The sequence below is a fragment of the Oryzias latipes genome, chromosome 16 (genome assembly GCF_002234675.1).
Source record: "Oryzias latipes chromosome 16, ASM223467v1".
NCBI lineage: Eukaryota > Metazoa > Chordata > Actinopteri > Beloniformes > Adrianichthyidae > Oryzias > Oryzias latipes.
Genome location: NC_019874.2, coordinates 14,870,560 through 14,889,755, shown reverse-complemented (window position 1 = coordinate 14,889,755; position 19,196 = coordinate 14,870,560). Strand labels below are relative to the sequence as shown.

The window sequence follows — 19,196 nt, the reverse complement described above, 5'->3', positions numbered from 1 at the left end:
AGCTGATTTTTATGTGGAGCTCATTGGAAGGACCACAGAAAGAAGGGGAGCCAAGAATGTACTTCGGCTTTATTCATGGAACTAATCTTTAAGTAATTCTTCATTAGGAATTTTTTTAGAGTAAAGGAAATGCATGTTAAAATGATGACTAAATTGTGTGTCTCTGTGAAGCCCTTAATGCTTTATTATATATTATGTTGGGTTATTTCATGCTTGTTGGTATATAAACCTGCTACATGTCCTGTTGTTATGTTAAGTTTGTTTTTCTTGTTAAGTCAGTTTAATTCTGTCATTGCTGTTGGCCACTATTATGACACCAACTAGTTGTAGATTTGTAAGGAAAATGTATTTATCTAATTTTGGTTAACAAAAAAAAACGTTTTTCCTAAATTTGGCTGTTCTTAACCCAAAGTTTACCGCAGCAATTTATAGTTTTTATCAATTTTTTTATTGATGTGCACAAATTTGTGGTAAGAACAATGAGAAGCAATTGTTATCAACAAAGTTTATTAAAGACCCCAAAAGATCCTGTTTACACTGTATTTTGGAGAAGTTAAAATACATTAATTTTACTAGGCAAACTACAAAAAATAAATTTTAGGTTTTGCACAATGTGAAAATACTGAGTATTTATTTTAAAAAATCAAATAGAATTTAATTTGTTACACCAAGATACAAAGCAAAGAAAACCCTGAAGATCATCTGTCATCTCTTAATAAAACAAAACCAAAGAGATCAACGGCACTGCCAAAAGGCTGGCAGTTGCAGTAGTTGCGCCGTTGCAGAAGTCGCCCTCACAGCAACTATCAACTTTACCCACAACTTTATTCCCCTGTAGAAACGTTGGAAAAGTTGGAGAAGGACATATATTCTTTGTAGCACAGCCTCTTGCAACCTTTGTTCCTCCTTGATCAGTCACTGTGAGAAAGATGAAAAAAGTTGTGATTCTGAATCTTGGAATCATAAAACTTTGGTCAGAATAACTGAAACAAGTTACCTGTTGATGTAATACAGCGGTCCTGGTTACTTTCACAGTTCAAAGTTCTGTTGCATGGTAGACCAACACAGCCATAGCACTTCATTTTATTTGGAATAGATTTGCTGGGCGCTGTAAAACCGAACATCAGGAGTTATGGCAAAAAAAGAATGCATTTAATCCAGAGCTTTGTTCTGGAATAAATACCTATACTTTCAGAAAATGCTTTGTTTCATGTTTTGTACTTGATGTTTTGTTTCACTTAATCCACTTTTAATGCTTCTCAAATTAGTTTGCATTCAGTACAGATCAATGAGCTTTTAATTAAAAAAGTGTTCAAAAGAATAAAAATATAAGAATAGTGAGAAGTTACCGCTTGCATCTTTGGTGTTGCAGAGGTCTGTGTTGCAGCATTCAATCACGAATGAGATTTTGAAATTTGCATAGTTAAAGGAAGACTCGCCGCACTCTGCGGTCGGAACACAACGTTTTGAGAGAACATTGCTTCTTTCTGCACCACCTTAAAAAATATGAAATACTTATTCACAGTTAACTTTTCAAGTGATATAGAAAAAACTAGCAGATACTACAAGCTGCAACAACATACCTTCATAATAGATTTCTCTAAGTGAGGCACATTGTTGATTTGATGAACATTCTACCTGTTTGTTAGTGCAGGTTCCTCCTGCCTGGGCTGGTATGCACTCATTACATTTCAGAGCATCAGCTGACAAAAGAAAAAACAAACTTGTTTTATTTTCCTAAACAAAGTATACTGTTATATTTTGTTCTAAGAGAAATTCATTAAAATATCAAAACCACATAGTTGCCAGGTCTTAGAATTTGAAAGCACTCAACAAAATGAAAATTTTATATATTATTACACAAACTGAAAGGCTAGAGATTAGTTGTTCAAAACAGAAGAGTACAAAAATTGAAAATTTACCCTTTGGAAGAAGCCATATCCCAAGAAGCAGTAAGAAGAAGTTCATCTTTCCCTTCGGTAGAGCAGAAGTGAGCTTCTGCCCTTCTTGTCATGCTATATAGGCAGCAGTTCTGGAGGAAGGTGTGTCCAAAGGCTCTGTTCCCCATTTCAATGCTTTTCAGTTTTTATTTATTTTTTTATTTTTAAGTCCCATGGCTTGATACAATAAACAACACATGTTCATTTTCCACTATGTAAAAACTGTAATTATCATTATTATTATTTATTTTTTTTTAAATAAAATAAAATAAATAAAAAATAAATAAAATTATTTATTATTCTGTATTTATCCCACAATGGGAAATTTGTAGTAGCATTAGCATTTAGGGGTCTTGCCCAAGGACCCTCACTGGGTGATGTTAATTGCTCGCCATTGATATGGTAATTGCCCCCATAACCATTGTTCATTCCCCTCCGGGAATCAAACCCTGGTTTCCTGCGTTACCTGCTTTCCCTGTTTACCAACCGAGCGACCCAGCCGATGTAACAATTGGTCATGTGTCAAGTCATTTTAGCAATGATTCAATTTGATATTTTTTGTTCACATTTGATTTTAGTTCATTATGAACGATCTGAACTCGATTCAATTTACTGACCTAAGATCGATCCAGGACAGCTTTATCCAAATCTTCAATCAGAGATAAATACCTGGGTACTGAAGAGTGCAGGTGGAGTTTTCCAGATTTCTTGTGTTTCTTGTAAGATAAGTGTAAATTAAATATGATTACAAACAAACAAATAGGAAAGAAATAATGGCAAATCCATTCATGTTTTAGTTTGATAAAGTTCATGATACCAAAAGTATTCCAAAGGGAATATTACTAGAACATTCTACACTGTATGGTCACATGTCTTTGTAAAATGCAAAGTGTTCACACATTGTACTGTAATGATGATTGGATCCTTTTTTGCTGGTGTGTTATGTGCTGGGATGACACTTAGTCTTTTTTATATTATAGTACAATGAACCCACCATCTCTCAATCTAAATGAGATTTTCCAGTATTGATTAATTTGTCGATTTTGAAACGATTTTAATGCTATAGGTCGATTCGATTCTGCCTCAGACAGATCAATCTGGTTGGATCCCAGGAATAGAAATCCATTCACCACTAGATCCTCTCCTAGTAATTATGCAATCATGTATCAACTCTCTAGAGTTTACAAATAGACAGAATAGTCTTTACTGTAACTTTCAAAACAAACCTATTATCTTAAATTTACTATTTTTTCCTTTAGTCCTGACCTAATGTGAATCAATCAACAGAATGTTTGTTTTCTTTATGCCTTTTGATTTGATCAGATATTTCTCTAAATGAATAGCAAGTTGTTTCATTTTTCAGCATTGGTGTTTGGCAGCAATGATGGTGACATCGGATGTTCCACCTGCAGCTCCTTGGTTTTCTTGCATCCTGTGTGTTGAAAAATTTCCATTGAATAAAGAACTTCATAGGATAACATTCTAACCATTTGAAAAAACACAAGTTTATGGTTTGACAGTGTGTCCAACATGTACTTTAATGCTCTTATTCTTTTTTCTAAAGTGCAGGAGTACAGTAATGACAAAAGAAAAAAAAATCATCAGAAGACACTGTGAGAGAAGAGACAATAGAAAAAAAGAGTTGGAGCTCTTTGGTTTGCTAAATTTTCTCTGAACATTGATACACAAATCTAAGCTCCCTGATATGCCCTGTTCTGTAATGACAGAAAATAATTAAATGACAACAATATTAAAGATCAAACAGTTCTTAATTTAGTTTTGATATTACAAAATATATTTATCAAAGTGAAATAATAATTTCTCCCTACAACTTCTACTGAAGCTAACAAAGACAAAAAAGACCACTGAAAGCATTAAATGTGACCTCACCGAGTCACCATGAAGCCTGAACTTGTACAGAAGGACAAAAAGTTACCAATCAGCAAATAATCAGGTTTAATTCCACACAGTTTGGACTATGAAACCCAGTTCCTCAACAGGCTCCAGAGCAATGGAATAAAACTTGGTCCAAGCTTTAATAAGGATGACAGAAAAAACTCCATTTCAAGCAGCATACTATATGTGTTATGTTCAGAAATTCTATTAAAAAAACAATAACTTTGAAATGCTGAATACCGCATCAAAATAAAGCATCTGAGTGTAATTTAACATGTTTCAATCATTTCTTTTTTTTTTTTTAATTACTGTAATTTCAAACTATTTCTTTCCCATCCAAATAGTTGAGCTCAAGTGAGCCAATCACCTCAGTCATTATAGGTCTTCATAATCACATGGCTAACCCTTGTATCCTAGGCACTTTAACATTGGGAGTTGGGGTCATCTAGACCCACTAGACAGTGCTCTGAACCTTTTTTCTTCAATGATTTGTGATCTTCACTGGTGTCCATGGATTACATGAAATCTTTCCACCTTTATCCACCTTTGTCATGGTAGGAAGAACACGTCAATGTAAGGGTGGGGTCATCTAAGATAGCACAAGGGTTAGACATGCAGACTGCATCTACACAACATGTATGAAATAACAGGCAGCTCTCAGGAACTCACTGATTTCCAGGGAGATTTACCACCTGTGTGACAAGTTCAGGCAAGACATGCTGTCACTGGTTTCATGACAAAGTTAAACTGAGGACAACAGAAACTGAACTAAAAAGAGGTAGACTGCATTAATGGACAGAGTGAGATCAGCAGATGTTAATGCATATTGTGAACGGAGGTTGTCAACTTTTCTAAGGAATTGAATACAGTTCTCCAAATATTTTTGGCATTTAGATTAGCTGGACTACAGCATGGAGAGACAAATAATACGCAGGTATTCTCAAGAAAGCTGTACCAGTGTTTGGTAGTAAAACATTCCAGCTCCCCTCCTTTCTTATATTCATACAATCAATCGAGGACACTTTTAGCCAAAGGTTTAATCAGTGTTACTCAGGGATAATGCCTGGTGAATAATGAACGGTAAAAATGATAATGAACGGTGCTGGTGAAGTTTTCCAGATTTCTTGAATTTCTTGCAAGATAATCAAGAGTAAATTAAATTTATGTACAAACAAACAAGTAAACAACTATTAATGGCAAATCCATTCACATTTTAGTTTAATAAAGTTCTGCCAACTGTTTTTTTTCCCCATAAAAAAGGTTAAAACGGTAAAGTGCCTTGGATAGCACAAGGGTTAAAGGTCTGTAATGATCTTAGAATAAATTTAAACTCACAGAAACGTTGTGTTCTGGTGCTGTTTGACCTTAGTGCTGCTTTTGATACAGTAGATCACTAGATTTTGTTTGCCAGACATAAAAGTCTAGTGGGCCTTGCTGGAAACGTTCTTAAGTGGTTTTATTCTTATTTTACAGATCAGCGCTTTTATCTAAGTATGGATGCGTGCTCTTCAAGAATCCATGAATTAAGTTGTGGGGTTCCCCAAGGGTCGGTTCTAGGTCCTACATTTTTTAACTTGTATATGTTGCCTCTTGGGGAGGTCATCAGGAGACAGGTTTGACTTTCACAGCTATGCTGATGATACACAGCTCTACATCGCTGTGTCTCCTGATGATCTTATACCTATGAACACTCTATTTAAATTGTATTTTAGATATAAAGTCGTGGATGGCAGAAAACATCCTACAGTTCAACCAGGAGAAAACTGACATTTTATTCATCGGTTCTGAAGACGAGAGAGAGATGAGTTTACCGCATCTTCAGAATTTTAAACCCTCTCACTGTGTGAGAAACCTGGGCGTACGTTTTGCCTCTGAGTTAAATTTTATTCCACACATTAAAAGTGTCGTTAAGACAGGATTTTATTATCTTAAAAATATTGCCAGAGTCCGCCCGTTCCTCTTTCTTGCCAGCACAGATGTGCTGATGCATGCTTTTATTTTTATTTTTTTAGATTATTCTAATATCCTGGTCTTTGGTTTACCTTCAAAATTGTCTTTCAAACTTACAACTATTACAGAATTCTGCAGCACGAGTTCTGACAAGGACCAGGGGGCGGGAACACATCACACCCATTTTAAAATTCCTGCCTTGGCTCCCTGTGCATTTCAGAATTGATTCCAAGATTCTTCTTATGGTTTATAAATATTTCAATGGCTTGGGGCCTTCTTATTTAGGTAATCTACTGTCAAAGTATGAGCCATCGCAGACACTGAAGTCCTCCGGTGCTGGCCTTTTATTTGTTCCTAAGGTGAGGACAAAAACCCATGGTGAGGCTTCATTCTGCCATTACAGTCCTCACATGTGAAACAACCTGCCTGAGAACCTCAGGAGACTGTAGAGGTTTTTAAGAAGAGGCTCAAGATCCACCTTTTTAATTTTGCCTTTAGTTGATTTTATCAGCTTATTTATTCTATTAGTTTTTATATATATATTATTTTATGCATTTAATTTTATTTTACGCACCTAATCTTATTCTTAATTTTATGTTTTTACATACATCTTATGTACCTACTTTTGGCATGTTTTTGTTATTTTCGCACCAGTGTTTTTGTGAGGATCTTTTCTGCCAGGGTTTGCTGGCTTGGTCGGTGGTTGTTGCCGTGGCTGTCATCCTTGCTGGGGTGGCTGGACATTAACAATACAGTCTCACAGCCGTGGATTGGACCCCGTTGTTGTCCCGGTATGGGTTGGCACTGTGGTGATGCTCCCATGGCCGAGCTGGCTTCTGGTATGAACGGATTCCCAAAACTGTTTCCTCACAGCAGAGCCAAGCCTGAAGCTTCTTTTAGAAGTTACATTGTTTGGGGTCATCTGTTATATGTGTTAACGGAGGGGAGAGGGAAGGGTGAAGGGTGGGCTTGGTTTTTATTGTGATATTGTTTTTGTTTTTAATTGTGATTTTGTGTTTTAAAGTTGCTGTTGATAGAGTGACGTTATCAACATTTCATAGAGGGTCTTGCTGTGTTGATTCAATAAACGAATATCAATGCAGTGTTTGACACTGATGCTGCGGGACTGCCACCATGTTTATGTCCTGTGGTTGCATCTAAGAAAGCTGCTTTTGTAACTTGTGAATTTGTACATCGAGTTGTTGTCACATTACTCGGCTTGTTTCAACACGTATGTTCTCCTTGAACAAAAACTTCCTCTCCGCTGAGAGGTACCTCAATTCCAAAACTGTCCTGTTGGGACATGCCAAGAACTCCTTTGCTGTGGAAGTTTTGCCTCAGGAAGGCTCTTCAAAGTGAATTGTTTTCTTTTTATTTTCTCCATTCACTGGGAGACCTTCTCCGTACGGAATGTACTGTGTGGGGGAATGCCCCACCTCAAACCACAGCCAAATTATGCTTTGAAAATACATACCAAATTCCACAATTCCACTGGTGTGATCATGGCAATCACAACACTCCTTGAGAATTCTTAATATAAATAAATGAATGTGTAAACAACTGAAAAATTGATAACTTGTTACAAGATTATTATCAGAGTAACAGTTACGTAACCCTTGTGCTATCCTAGGCACTTTAACATTGGGAGTTGGGTCATCTAGACCCACTAGACAGTGCTCTGAACCTTTTTTCTTCAATGATTTGTGATCTTCACTGGTGTCCATGGATTACATGAAATCTTTCCACCTTTATCACGTCAATGTAAGGGTGGGGTCATCGGATTGCACAAGGGCTAGTCACTATCTTGCCACCTCCAGGTGACTGTTTTACTTGACTGCATTGGTGTGGTCCAACAGCAATGCATTACAGACCCTGCTTTAAAAGAAACCCAGACCGTTCTTATTTCTACATGGGTGTATTTCCAGAGACCCCCAGACTGGTAAAAATTAAGATAAGTTTGGGGTGTACCAACCATTTGTGAAAATGTTAGAACAGAATGAGAAGGGGAAAAGATATTGTAGATTATTTATGCAGCACATTCTGCTTTCTGTTGATTCAATATCGATATTGCTCTTACATTTGTCATTCATCACACTCTAAAACTCAGAGCACCCAATACAGATAGACAGGTCTCTAAATTGATTTGTGTTCACCAGCTAAATAAAAAGAGTGACTATTTGTCCTGCTCCTAGCTGACTTGAACTGTGGTTTGGCCTTTCCACACATGAATGATCCAGTTTTGTGTAACAGAGTACAAATCTCAACCCAACAGTTTATTGAGGCGGATTAGAGCAAAACTGCAAACCAGGCTCTCTGTTGAATGATAAAAGCGGAGTGTAAAACATGGAGGTCAGTATGAAAGTTGACCCACAAATGCCCTTCTTTCTCACACAATTATTATTTAGGGTGTCTGGAGGGTAGGGTAACTTACTGGTCCCTTCTTCTAGTTTAGAATTGTCCAAACAAATCAGGAGAGCGTTTCCACTCAAAGTTGGACTGTCACTGTACATGTGGGGTGAAGCCAATATCAAAAATGGAGGTAATCAAGCAGCTCCTTTGTTTTCCGCTTGGCCTTTAGTAGTACGTAAGCATTTCATGTTGTTTGAGAAGATTGCAGGTGACAAAAGGACATACAACTGCTTTCTTTTGTTGTAATAACCTTCAGCCAATCAACGGGTTTCAAGAGTAGTTCCGTCCCAACCGGTCTGCTCCATTTTTCTATTGAACTACAACCAATGGGGGCCCAAACATGGTATGGTTCGCCACTAGGTATTTTCTCTAAAAGCATCCAAAAGTACATTTACACATCACACATTTCACAGAGAAAACAGACTCAAGCTCATATGTCTCTTTATTGTCAGATATAAATTGCTAATGTACAATATGTACAACAGTGAAAGCCAATTCCTAGCAGAGGAGGCGACTATATTCGGACAGGGCAGAAGACTTCTTTACACCATCCCAGATCCGAGCAGCATAGTGAAACCTGTTCACACCAGAGAGATGGAGACAAAGAAATATAAGAGCAGCAGAGGATGACTCTTAAAATACTGTCATGTTGAACAAAAAAATAGTTTTTTCACTCCTTTTATGGCAATTTGGTATTACCGGTACTCTAAAGTCTGTATTGATTAGTTTATTTTGGTAAATAATAACATTACCTTGCAGGACTCCTTAAAGCAACACAAACCGTTATGAGTGTCACTGTGTGATTGTTACTGCTGCACATTGATTTTTTTTGCCCTTTTATCAGAAATTATGATATTTTTTAGTGTTTTATGGAGAAATTTAAATTATGTTTATGAAACACTTTTTTGGTTTAAAAAGTGTCATAAATTCTGAACCAGTTTTTTTTCTAAGTGTTACTCACAAGCAGCAGCATTTATTTTCTAACAAAAAAAATTTGTCAAAGGTTCTGTTCACCAGTTTTTCTCCGTCAGAATGGTGTGTGACAGCTGAGAGCGAGGCATGGCGAGGATTTGGCTGCGAAGTTTTGAGACCATGTAGGAGAACGTGGGGTGTCCTCTGTACCCAGGCAGCAGAGAAAAAAGTGGGTATGTTCCTGACAATTAAAAAATAAATAAATAAATGTCCTTTTTCTCTCTCCAACACAACAGATGTAAAAATGTTTCAAAGTAATCAACAACCTGCTTTGGTCAGATGATCCTCTCCCTCGCCTTCGTGAACAGGAAGCAGAAACATGTTGACCTCTGTTTTCAGAAAGTCATGTCCAAGGCCTGGAAAGATGTTGCAGTCCAGCATCGACAGTGTACCTGTAACGCAACCCCAAAGTTAGAGATTAGTTTTTAAATACACATAGCACTGAAATATTTTCTTTTTTTTTTAGCCATTTTAAAGCATTGCATCAGAAAGGGAAGCAAACTGCTGAGGATTACACAACACTATCTTTCAGTCAGACGGCTCTGGTCAGATACAATAAAACAAGATCTACCATAAACTTCTGGTATAAAACTACCCCTAACGAAGCTCACAGGTGGAAGCCGGAGAGGAGGGTGCGGCGCCAGCGCTCGCGGAAATGGATGACAGAGGTGGTAGAAAAAACACACCCGGTTCTTTAACCCTTGTACTATCTTAGATGACCCCACCCTTACTTTAACGTGTTCTCCCTACCATGACAAAGGTGGATAAAGGTGGAAAGATTTCATGTGATCCATGGACACCAGTGAAGATCACAAATCATTGAAGAAAAAGGTTCAGCGCACTGTCTAGTGGGTCTAGATGACCCAACTCCCAATGTTAAAATGTCTAGGATAGCACAAGGGTCAAGTAGAACACTGATCAGGTGAGTTAATTGGCTGAACCGTCCACACAGAGGTTTAAACAAGTAAAAGCGCTGCTGAGCTTCTTGGCTGAAATTCTCCCAAGGTTGTTCATTTTATAGATTAGCTTTCACAGTCCATCAATAAAATGCTAGTTTTAGTTTAGTGTATTTTTGCTTTTTTGTCTCTAATTCGCATTATGAACTTCATCAAAGCTTTTATTTTCACAAAATGTGAGGCAATTTTTGCTTTACGCCTGCAATCCCTTACTTTTCTGATCTCAAAAATAAATGAAATAGGTCTCTCTCTTTAATGTTGCTCAAAATAGCTTTACCAAACAAATCAATCAATTTCTAAATAAAAGAAAGTATTTTCTTGAAAAATACAAACTATGATTTAAAGACATTAAGCTTGTCTTAAGGTACGCACCTTTGTATTTGAGATGAGAATGGGCCATAAGTTTGTCCACCACCATGTGCATGTTCTTCAGATTTCGTGGGCAGAAATCTTCTCGCCTGGCTTTATTCTGAAGGAACACTGGACAAGGAGAAAAATGAGACAAAGTCAAAGGTTTATGGCATCAACTGCTTTGTCAGACTATTGTTCTGGCGGGAGCAGTCACCTAGGTGAGGATAGTACTCTGCACCATCATCACTGCCTGAGGAGCCAGAGCTGTCATGGCTCGCAGAAGGAGTGGAAGGCTTCAGCATCTCAGCACTTTGGAGAAACCTAACAGAAAACAGAAAAGTGCCAACTTAATGGTTTAATCCACACAGGGCAACTAAAATGATAATTTTTCACTATCGATATCAGATTTCTCTGAACATTCCTCATGTTAACACAGACATTTTTCATTGACATGTTGGAGAAAGTTGATCTTATGTGTTTAAACTATATTTCATTTTCTTACAAAATATTTTAAAGTTGGCCAGAAAACAAGAGGAAGAAAGGGTTTCTGAGGTCAGAAAGAGAGAAGGAAAGGCGGAAGTATAGGACTTAGAGTAATAACTTTGAATGTAGAGACTTTGACAGAGAAAACTAGAGATTGGCCGACATGATAGAATGAAGAAAGATGGACGTCTTGTGTATTCTAATAGTCTGATACTGTAGTTTGGGATCAGGCTCAAGCAGTTTTATCACTGTGTGTTAAGAGAAGCTGAGGAGGCGTGATCCTGAAGGAGTTTGCAAAGAATGTGTAGGATAGGAATGCAGGACAGATTTGGTGGACTTTACCAAAGATTTTCTAAATGGCAGCAGTGAACACGTTTTACAAGAAAAGGAAGGAGCATGGGGTGACATGAAAGTGGAGGGAGGGGCAGACAGGACGATAGCATCTTGTGCAGATGTTTTAATCTGAAATAATCACCAACTGAACCGTTTTTAAAAAGAATGGAGATATGCAGAGTTGTGGAAACTACAGAGGAATATGAAGTCAAATGAAGTCACAGAAAAGCGTAGTAGACGCTAGGCTGAGGCCAGAGGTGGCCATTTGTGAGGAACACTAAGGTTTCATGTAGAAAAGTGGAAAACGGATGCAGTACTTGCTAGACATCTATAAAGATCTGTGGTTTTGTTTAAGGAAGTCTAAGCCACAAACACAAACTGAGACATTTTTTTCTGCGTCATGCAACCTTGAGTGACTCTGCTCATTTAGGCATAAACTGCTACACTTGAATGTAGCTCTCTGAAAAAGTTGAATTCTTTTTTCCCACAAGAAAACTCCAACATTTCTGAAATATCTTCCCTTTAAAAAATTCTGTTTAAGAAAACTGAAAAAAGTGGATCTAAATAAAATAAAATACCATACTTTCAATAAAAAATAAAGGTTCAACAATCCTTTTTTAGTACAATAACAGCATTATTTTTTTAAATATTGGCTTTTTTTTGGTCCTGTGAGATCACAGAGTGAATATTGCCCTGTTCAAACAATAGTCAATACCTGTACAGGTTTAAATCGGTAAACCAATCTTGGACCACTATCACAACGTGGCACACAGTGAACAGGAAGGCAGCAATCTGAAGAGACTGTTGAAAAAACAAAAACAACAACAAATGCTTAAAGCATGCAACACAGAAACTCAACTGGGCTGTTTAAAATACTAACTCATATCGCCCCCTACAGGCCAGCCACAAACCTGCATCTCCACATATGTGTGAGGGAGGTTGTACTCTGGAGGCAGCTTCCGGTCGTTGTTGATGAGGTGATCCAGGATAGAAGGGCTCAGCATTGGCTGACAATGAGATATGTTTAAAAATAAAGGTGCATCAGAGCTCCTTGTGTTCTCAAGAGAGCTTTAAAATGGTGACTAAAAAATAGGTCCACATATGAGAGAAATCCACAGTCCTCCTCACCTGTGTATCCAAGAAGATGACTCTCTCCTGTGTGATGAAGAAATCAATGCCTGTACTCTGATTTCCTCCTCTTTCCTTGATTTCCTGACTTTGAGCTCTGAACACATAGCTCCTGTTCAAACAAACACAGACACGGCCTTCACTGAGAGCACACAGCAAGTCGGATTCTGCTTTGACAAGGCCAGTCTGAGGTAAATGGGTAATCCCAAAATACTAGCAGAGCAGAAAATAAATTCCAATCAATAATGAAGTTGTTTAGCTAAAGAATAATCAATTCATAATAATGTACATACGTTCGCTTCCACACACAACCTTTCAAGAAATGCTTGAAATAAATTCCAGAAACAGACAACCCCATTTGGGTTTAAGAGATGTAAATATTAAGCTAAAAAGACTGGCAAGTGCAGTGAATTTTGGAAAATGTCTTCTGCAAAGATGTTTCGAAAGGGTGTGTGAATACACAAATGTGTGGAAACACATGGAAAATGAAAAGAACAAAAAAGGAGAAAAAAACAGGCTAAACTATAGACACTAAAGAGTCTCAGTGTAAGTAGGTCTGATTTTAAAATCTGGAAAAAATATAACGTTTTTTTTTAACACACCTAATATAACAGTTATAAACAAATGATATATTAAAGCAGAAAACTTTTCACGAAATATGTAACAAAAGAACAATGGGAGAGTGAAAAATTATGAAAATAATTAACTACACAACTATTTTTATCCCAGCCTTCAGTTTGTCCACAATCAGACCACCAGACAAATGATTGGATTGCCCAGTTATTGGAAGGTACATACAGTACAGACCAAAAGTTTGGACACACCTTCTCATTCTTTATTTTAATGACTATGAAAATTGTAGAGTCACACTGAAGGCATCAAAACTATCAATTAACACATGTGGAATTATGATTATAATTATATTCTAGGTTCTTCATAGTTGCCACCTTTTGATTTGATTACTGCTTTGCACACTCTTGGCATTCTCTTGATGAGCTTCAAAAAGGTAGTCACCTGAAATGTTTTTTCACTTCACCTGTGCCCTGTCAGGTATTAAAAGTGTGATTTCTTGCCTTATAAATGGGGTTGGGATCATCAGTTGTGTTGTGCAGAAGTCAGGTGGATACACAGCTGATAGTCCTACTTAGGGATGGGAATATTTCCCCCGGCGGCCGCGTCGGAAATAAATACAATTACAACGTACTATTCTTTGTTAACAAATAACAGTAACAACTAACAACTACATATCTAACTTGTGAACTAACTATAGGTGTTGTAGATTGACTGTGTGTGTGAGCGCGGAGCGTCTTGTGTAGGTATAGGAGGAAGGTGTGCACACGTGTGTTGGGGGTGTGTGTTGATTCTTCTGCAGTGGACCGCTCTGGAGCTGCACGCAAGTTTCACCTGAGCTCTCTGGTACAGACATCTTCTCAGAATATTATATATTTCCCAGTAATAAGCAGACTGCAGACACTTTGTCACCTTTCCGGTAGCCGTGAAGCCTAACACCCATGAAGAACGCGGGGCGGGAGGCTCCGCCTTTGTTTATACAGACACGTAACGTTACGCTGCAAAAAATAGTTCCCAAACAAAACATGTAGTGATATTCATGGAAATCTAACAGCGCGCGTTCATGTTTGGTGTTACAGAGTGAAGGAGAACAGTAATACCCCCCCCCCCCCCCCCCCCTCCAACACAAAATCCTCCGGTGGGCGGCCGTGTCGCGCACTTAAGAACGCACGCAGCTTGTAATGGAAATGAATACAATGGAAATTAATAATTAGAAAGCAGTAAATTTGTCGTATTTCCTTGCAAGACGGAAACTTCTGTTGTAGAATGAGGATGTGTGCTTCTGAAAGCGCGCGCCTGTTTGTGTAACTGTAAAGGGAGCCGCGTGTCACGTGCAGCGCAGAGGCAGACAGTGAGAGCGCGCGCCTACGAGAGAGAGTGACAGGCGCGGTGGGAGAAAAGGAGACAACAGTCTGAAAGAAAGAAGGAAAGTCTGAACACAGGACTAGCAGAAAAAGGAAATTATCAGCAAAGATGAATGCGTTTAATGTGTTTATTATACTTCCAATCACGCACCATATGCAAAACGTTAAAAAAAAGTGTGTAAAAAAAGTGCGGCGATGCGGTGATGAGGTCATCACCGCGGTGATGTGGTGATGCGGTTATCGTCACAGCCCTAGGACCATCATTTATTTTTTTCAACATGAACGTGAGGTGGTTCGCAGAGTGAAGGCAAAAGGGCCAACAAGTGCAAAGCATCTCTGGGAACTCCTTCAAGACTGTTGGAGACCATTTCAGGTGACTACCTCTAGAATCTCATAAAGATAATGCCAAGAGTGTGCAAAGCAGGAATCAAAGCAAAAGGTGGCTACTTTGAAGAACCTACAATATGACATATTTTCAGTTGTTTCACACTTTTGTGTTATGTATATAATTCCACATGTGTTAATTCACAGTTGTGATGCCTTCAGTGTGACTCTACAATTTTCATAGTCATGAAAATAAAGAAGTTTGGTGTGTCCAAACTTTTGGTCTGTACTGTATATGAGTAAAAAAGAGAGAAATGATCTTTTTAAATTCCTTTCTTACCTTTGATCTTCCTCAGGTGTGTTAGCAGATAACAGAGACATAATTGTAGATTTTCCACTTCCCTGTAGTCCAATGACTCCCACCACCAACATGTCTGTCTGGTCTCTTAAATACTGCAGACACATTTCAATAAATTACTTTTTTTTTAAATCATAGAGAATGTAGAGCAACAAAAACTTAAGAAAATAATCAATTTATTGATAATAAAAAAACTAAACTTGTCAGATCTGAACCTTTAATTACCTCCATGGCACTGTCACACCAGTTCATCTGATCATCCACCAGCTTGATGCTGTGCTTCATCTTCTCTGGAGGAAGGAGTTTGGCCTGGCCAACCATAGCTGGAAGACATTTAAATTGTGAATTGTCTGTATGACGCAATTTTAGTTAAACCTTAAGTAAAGATCAGAGAGAAAAACTATTTTGAAACAAACAAACAAAAAGGTATAAAACAACTAACGGTCCACAGCGCTGCTGGATGCAGAGGGACCCATCCCTCTGTATTGGATCTGATAGACAGGCTGTGTAGGTCGCTGGCCTTCTTTCTCCATCTTAGAAGGTCCAGGACCCGAGGGCTGAGCAGCAGTCTCCTGGGGTGTTCCCGGCTTGCCTCCCTCATCCCTGGCTTTCATCAGCATGATGGGTTTCTCCAGGACTGGAGTCCCACTGGTGGCTGTGTTCTGTGGCGGTTTGGCCTTCCAGAGGGTTAGAAGCCATCGGATCGCGTGAGATGAAAGGCAGAAAATCCTCAATATCATCTACAAATGTTACTTTTCCTTATCGGTGACATTTAAGTCATTTAAGGGTGCATGCGTGCGTGTGTAGTTCAGGGTTGCCGGTGACACAAAAAGAAAAACACAAACCATCAAACATACATTACATACCCTGTCTCCGGGAGGTTTAGCAAGAATAATGGGGGTCTTCTGAATCAAAGGGCCTGGTGGATCCTCGCTCCCGTCCTGTTCAGAAGAAGTTATTATTATTATCATTTTTATTATTTTGACTTGAAAATATGTCTGTCTTTCTTTCATTCATTCATTCACGGCGCCACAAAACAACACACCCACCCACGCATAAACAAACCCCTTCGTTACCCTTCGTTCTCTTTGTTGGTATTCTCGGTCACGGCTGGGGCCAGACAGGTTTTGGCCCGGAGGTCCAACATCTCGTTCCCCTCGCCGTCGCCTCCTTCGCCGTCCTGGTCCGTACATACCGGGCTGGCTATGGCCGGACTCTGACATTTTTCGGTGGTTCTATTTTTCAGCTAAATGAGAAAAAGGAATTTGGATTGTCAACATAAATGGGGAGCTTAAATCGTTTTATCTAAGCCGGAGTGTCTTGTAAGCCAAAGCTAATAGTGTTGAAAAAATCTTGCAATACTAATTTGGTAAAAATGGAAAAATGAGAATAGGCTGGACAAGACAGAAGTACAGTTTAGCCGGCTTAAAATAACCGGAGTAAAACATTTTCCGGTAGAGAACTTTGTTTCACTTTCTTCTGACATTTTGGGGAAGCGGCATTGAAATGTGAATGAGAAGAACCAGGACTCCACCCGCAGTAAATGTTCTTATTTATAAAACGAACGTCCGTTGTTTGCCTGTGAAATAGGCTCGTCTGGAAACACTACAATACAAATTAGTTCCACTATCTCAAATTTCAAAACGTCTCATATTCGGAGTGATGCATTAATAAACATACAATACAGACATGTTCAAAAATATGACGTTTCTTTTTTTTAAAGCAAAAACAATCAGTCAAAATTGGCAAATTTTGTGTTTGAAATAATAATAAAAAAAGTTTTACAATTATTTTAAAACATACCAACAGTTATGTGTCAATTATATTCATAATTTGTATTTGAAAAAATGTTTAGCAAACCTATGTAATGCATAGATAATTCTCAGTATTATATGATCTAAGAAGAAAGCACGTAGCCATGAGGTACAGTGGCTTGTGGGAAATGTAGGCGCCATCCATCTGTTCGGCCCAGATGTTTTTGCGCTCTGTCCACATTGTTAAAGAGTGACATGAATAAAACTAGCATGTGTTAAGCTGATGCTTGCCTTCTTTTACTATGTAAGTGTTGTTGATTTTTTTTTATTCTTTTGTAACTTATTAAGTAATGTCAATGTTTTTTGTAAAAAAAAAATAAAGTATGCTGACCCCTCCTTTTTTAGTTTATTTATTTTTTATATTTTTATTTTTAATTTCTCTGATTTGTTGTTGGTTTTGCAAGAAGTGATCTTAAGTGAAGTTACATTTTCCTGGGAGCTCCACCATCAGCATCTTTTACCGAATTAATCACTTTTCCGCCTCTTAATATGTCCAAACCATCTCAATCTGCTTCCCCACATGTAATCTCAAAAACTTTTAACATGAGCTGTTCCTCTGATCAATTTATCCCTGATACCATCCATTCTCATTATTCCCAAATGAAAAGTTCTGCTATCTCCACCTCGGACCAATGTCTCTCTATCAGAGCCACTATCTGTAAACCAGCAATATGACTGGACTTTCCACCTAATCTTTCTTTTTTAGCTGATATGCTATAGTTTTAAGTTTTGGCCTACTCTTCCAGATATCGCATAGCTAAAGTTCCTTTTTAAGTCAAGAAAACTGGGAATGTAGCAACTTCAACCCTTGTGCTATCTTAGATGACCCCACCCTTACTTTGACGTGTTCTCCCTACCATGACAAAGGTGGATAAAGGTGGAAAGGTTTCATGTAATCCATGGACACCAGTGAAGATCACAAATCATTGAAGAAAAAAGGTTCAGCACACTGTCTAGTGGGGTCTAGATGACCCAACTCCCAATGTTAAAGTACATAGGATAGCACAAGGTTTACAAGCTGTATTACACTCTAAAAGCTTAACTAGATCAGCTGCATCTGCGGGGTCCCATTCCCAACCCCTCTGTAACACTTAGTAACAGGTCCCAACCCTTCATCTTAGGCTGCTGTCTGAGCTGTGTAGGAGCCGCACAAGCATTAGATGCATTACAGAATCGCTCAGTCTGTCAAAAGAGTCTATCTTTCTCATGTAACATGGGGGTAAGTGTACAAAGAACCATGAGCAATCTCTCTGAAAAGCAACACAGTGTGCTTTGTAGATGAAAAGGAAAAAATTTGATACAAACGGTGGGGCCCCCCACACTGGAGACCTCCTATTTTACCTGCACCAAAGGTGGGGTCGGGGGGGGGGGCAGCCGGTCTTCACCCGCCTGGTCCTCTTGGGGCGGCCGGGCTTATGGGTGACCTGTCGGCTGCGGGAATGGTCGGGCATACGGCGCTGGGGGTCAGCCGGCTGGGGGTGGGTTACTGTGTGGCGGTGGGGGGTGGGGAGGGTAACCAGATGATTGTGAGTATGTGTGCGTGAGTGCATGGGTGGGACGGACCTGGGGGCTGGCTCGCTGGTACCCTCTGGGGCTTTCCCTCCCCATCACAGAGAGGGGAGGGCACTGAGAGGGTTGGGGAGGGGGGCTCAGATATTATGGGGGGGGGGGGGGGGTTGTAGTGTGTAGGGTTGTAGGGTTATGGGGGGTGGCTGTGGGTGGGTGAGGATCCCTGGGTTGCTTAGGTCGCGTGCCTGGGCTGGCTTGCGGAGACGGGGCGCCAGTCGGGTGGTGGGCGGCTCATGGGTTCTGGGGGCCCTGGCTTCGTCCTTGGCCCTTGTCTCGGTGTCCGGCGCCCGGTGGCCCCCATGGCTGCCGCCTGGTACGGCTAAGCACTCCTGTCCTGTGGCCTGGGGGCAGGACACTGGGTTCGCTTATGCCTCTGGGCATTGGGGGGGCCCCTGTAGGGGGGCCTTCTCTGTGCCTGGCTGGTGGGGTGGGCGATCCCCTCCTCCCCCCCTCCCGGGCTGCCTGGGTCCGGATGCTGGGGGGGCTCCTGGCCTGGGGGGCTCTCCTCCCCTCTCCTGGTCTGGCTGGTCTGGCTGGGTAGGATCTGGTTCCCCTTATGAACACACTGTTCACGTCAGCAGCATGCATGTATCTCCACCCCCACGTGCACGTGCACACTACCACACTGCTCCCTGTCTGCTTCATCCCTCCTCCTTACCCACAGTGTATTGATATACAGATATTTTTCGCTCATCTTAGTGTCAGATTTTCACCTTTGATGTAATATTTGTCTTTCCAGCAGATCTGGTATAATTGTTACAGCTTAAAATAATAACTTA

At 39.5% G+C, this 19,196-nt stretch overlaps 2 protein-coding genes across 4 annotated transcripts; both read right to left on the bottom strand.

Moving 5' to 3' along the window:
- Positions 1 to 490: 490 nt before the first annotated feature.
- On the bottom strand, positions 491 to 2,046 carry LOC101171938 (urokinase plasminogen activator surface receptor). Its single transcript, XM_004077799.3, has 5 exons — positions 1,923 to 2,046; positions 1,584 to 1,703; positions 1,350 to 1,496; positions 998 to 1,108; positions 491 to 918 (listed from the first exon to the last, which is right to left on the bottom strand). Exons 1-5 carry the CDS (start codon positions 1,966 to 1,968, stop codon positions 713 to 715), a joined length of 630 nt encoding a protein of 209 aa, XP_004077847.1. The 5' UTR covers positions 1,969 to 2,046; the 3' UTR covers positions 491 to 712.
- A 6,573-nt stretch (positions 2,047 to 8,619) lies between these two features.
- Positions 8,620 to 16,503, bottom strand: smg9 (SMG9, nonsense mediated mRNA decay factor). Of its 3 annotated transcripts, none has more exons than XM_020710085.2 (13): positions 16,111 to 16,503; positions 15,901 to 15,975; positions 15,477 to 15,696; positions 15,260 to 15,357; positions 15,017 to 15,129; positions 12,419 to 12,530; positions 12,202 to 12,297; positions 12,006 to 12,091; positions 10,689 to 10,795; positions 10,496 to 10,603; positions 9,434 to 9,559; positions 9,210 to 9,348; positions 8,620 to 8,772 (listed from the first exon to the last, which is right to left on the bottom strand). In XM_020710085.2, exons 1-13 carry the CDS (start codon positions 16,255 to 16,257, stop codon positions 8,694 to 8,696), a joined length of 1,506 nt encoding a protein of 501 aa, XP_020565744.1. In that variant the 5' UTR covers positions 16,258 to 16,503; the 3' UTR covers positions 8,620 to 8,693. The 3 variants fall into 3 exon arrangements, with proteins under 3 accessions (XP_020565744.1, XP_004077846.1, XP_020565745.1); XM_004077798.4 differs by having other exon boundaries at positions 15,477 to 15,711; positions 16,111 to 16,502; XM_020710086.2 differs by lacking the exons at positions 15,901 to 15,975; positions 16,111 to 16,503 and adding an exon at positions 15,770 to 15,889 and having other exon boundaries at positions 15,477 to 15,698.
- Between the last annotated feature and the right edge of the window lie 2,693 nt (positions 16,504 to 19,196).

What these genes read in the sequence shown, in the direction of transcription:
- smg9 (XM_004077798.4), bottom strand. Translation starts at nt 16,257, where the DNA reads ATGTCAGAGTCCGGCCATAGCCAGCCCGGTATGTACGGACCAGGACGG. An exon ending in CTAAACCTCCCGGAGACAGG is followed by an intron (nt 15,712 to 15,900) that starts GTATGTAATGTA and finishes ACCCTCTGGAAG; the next exon opens with GCCAAACCGCCACAGAACAC. An exon ending in ACACCTGAGGAAGATCAAAG is followed by an intron (nt 12,531 to 15,016) that starts GTAAGAAAGGAA and finishes TTGTTTGAACAG; the next exon opens with GAGCTATGTGTTCAGAGCTC.
- LOC101171938 (XM_004077799.3), bottom strand. Translation starts at nt 1,968, where the DNA reads ATGAACTTCTTCTTACTGCTTCTTGGGATATGGCTTCTTCCAAAGG. An exon ending in GATATGGCTTCTTCCAAAGG is followed by an intron (nt 1,704 to 1,922) that starts GTAAATTTTCAA and finishes TTCTTTTGTCAG; the next exon opens with CTGATGCTCTGAAATGTAAT. An exon ending in TAGAGAAATCTATTATGAAG is followed by an intron (nt 1,497 to 1,583) that starts GTATGTTGTTGC and finishes ATATTTTTTAAG; the next exon opens with GTGGTGCAGAAAGAAGCAAT.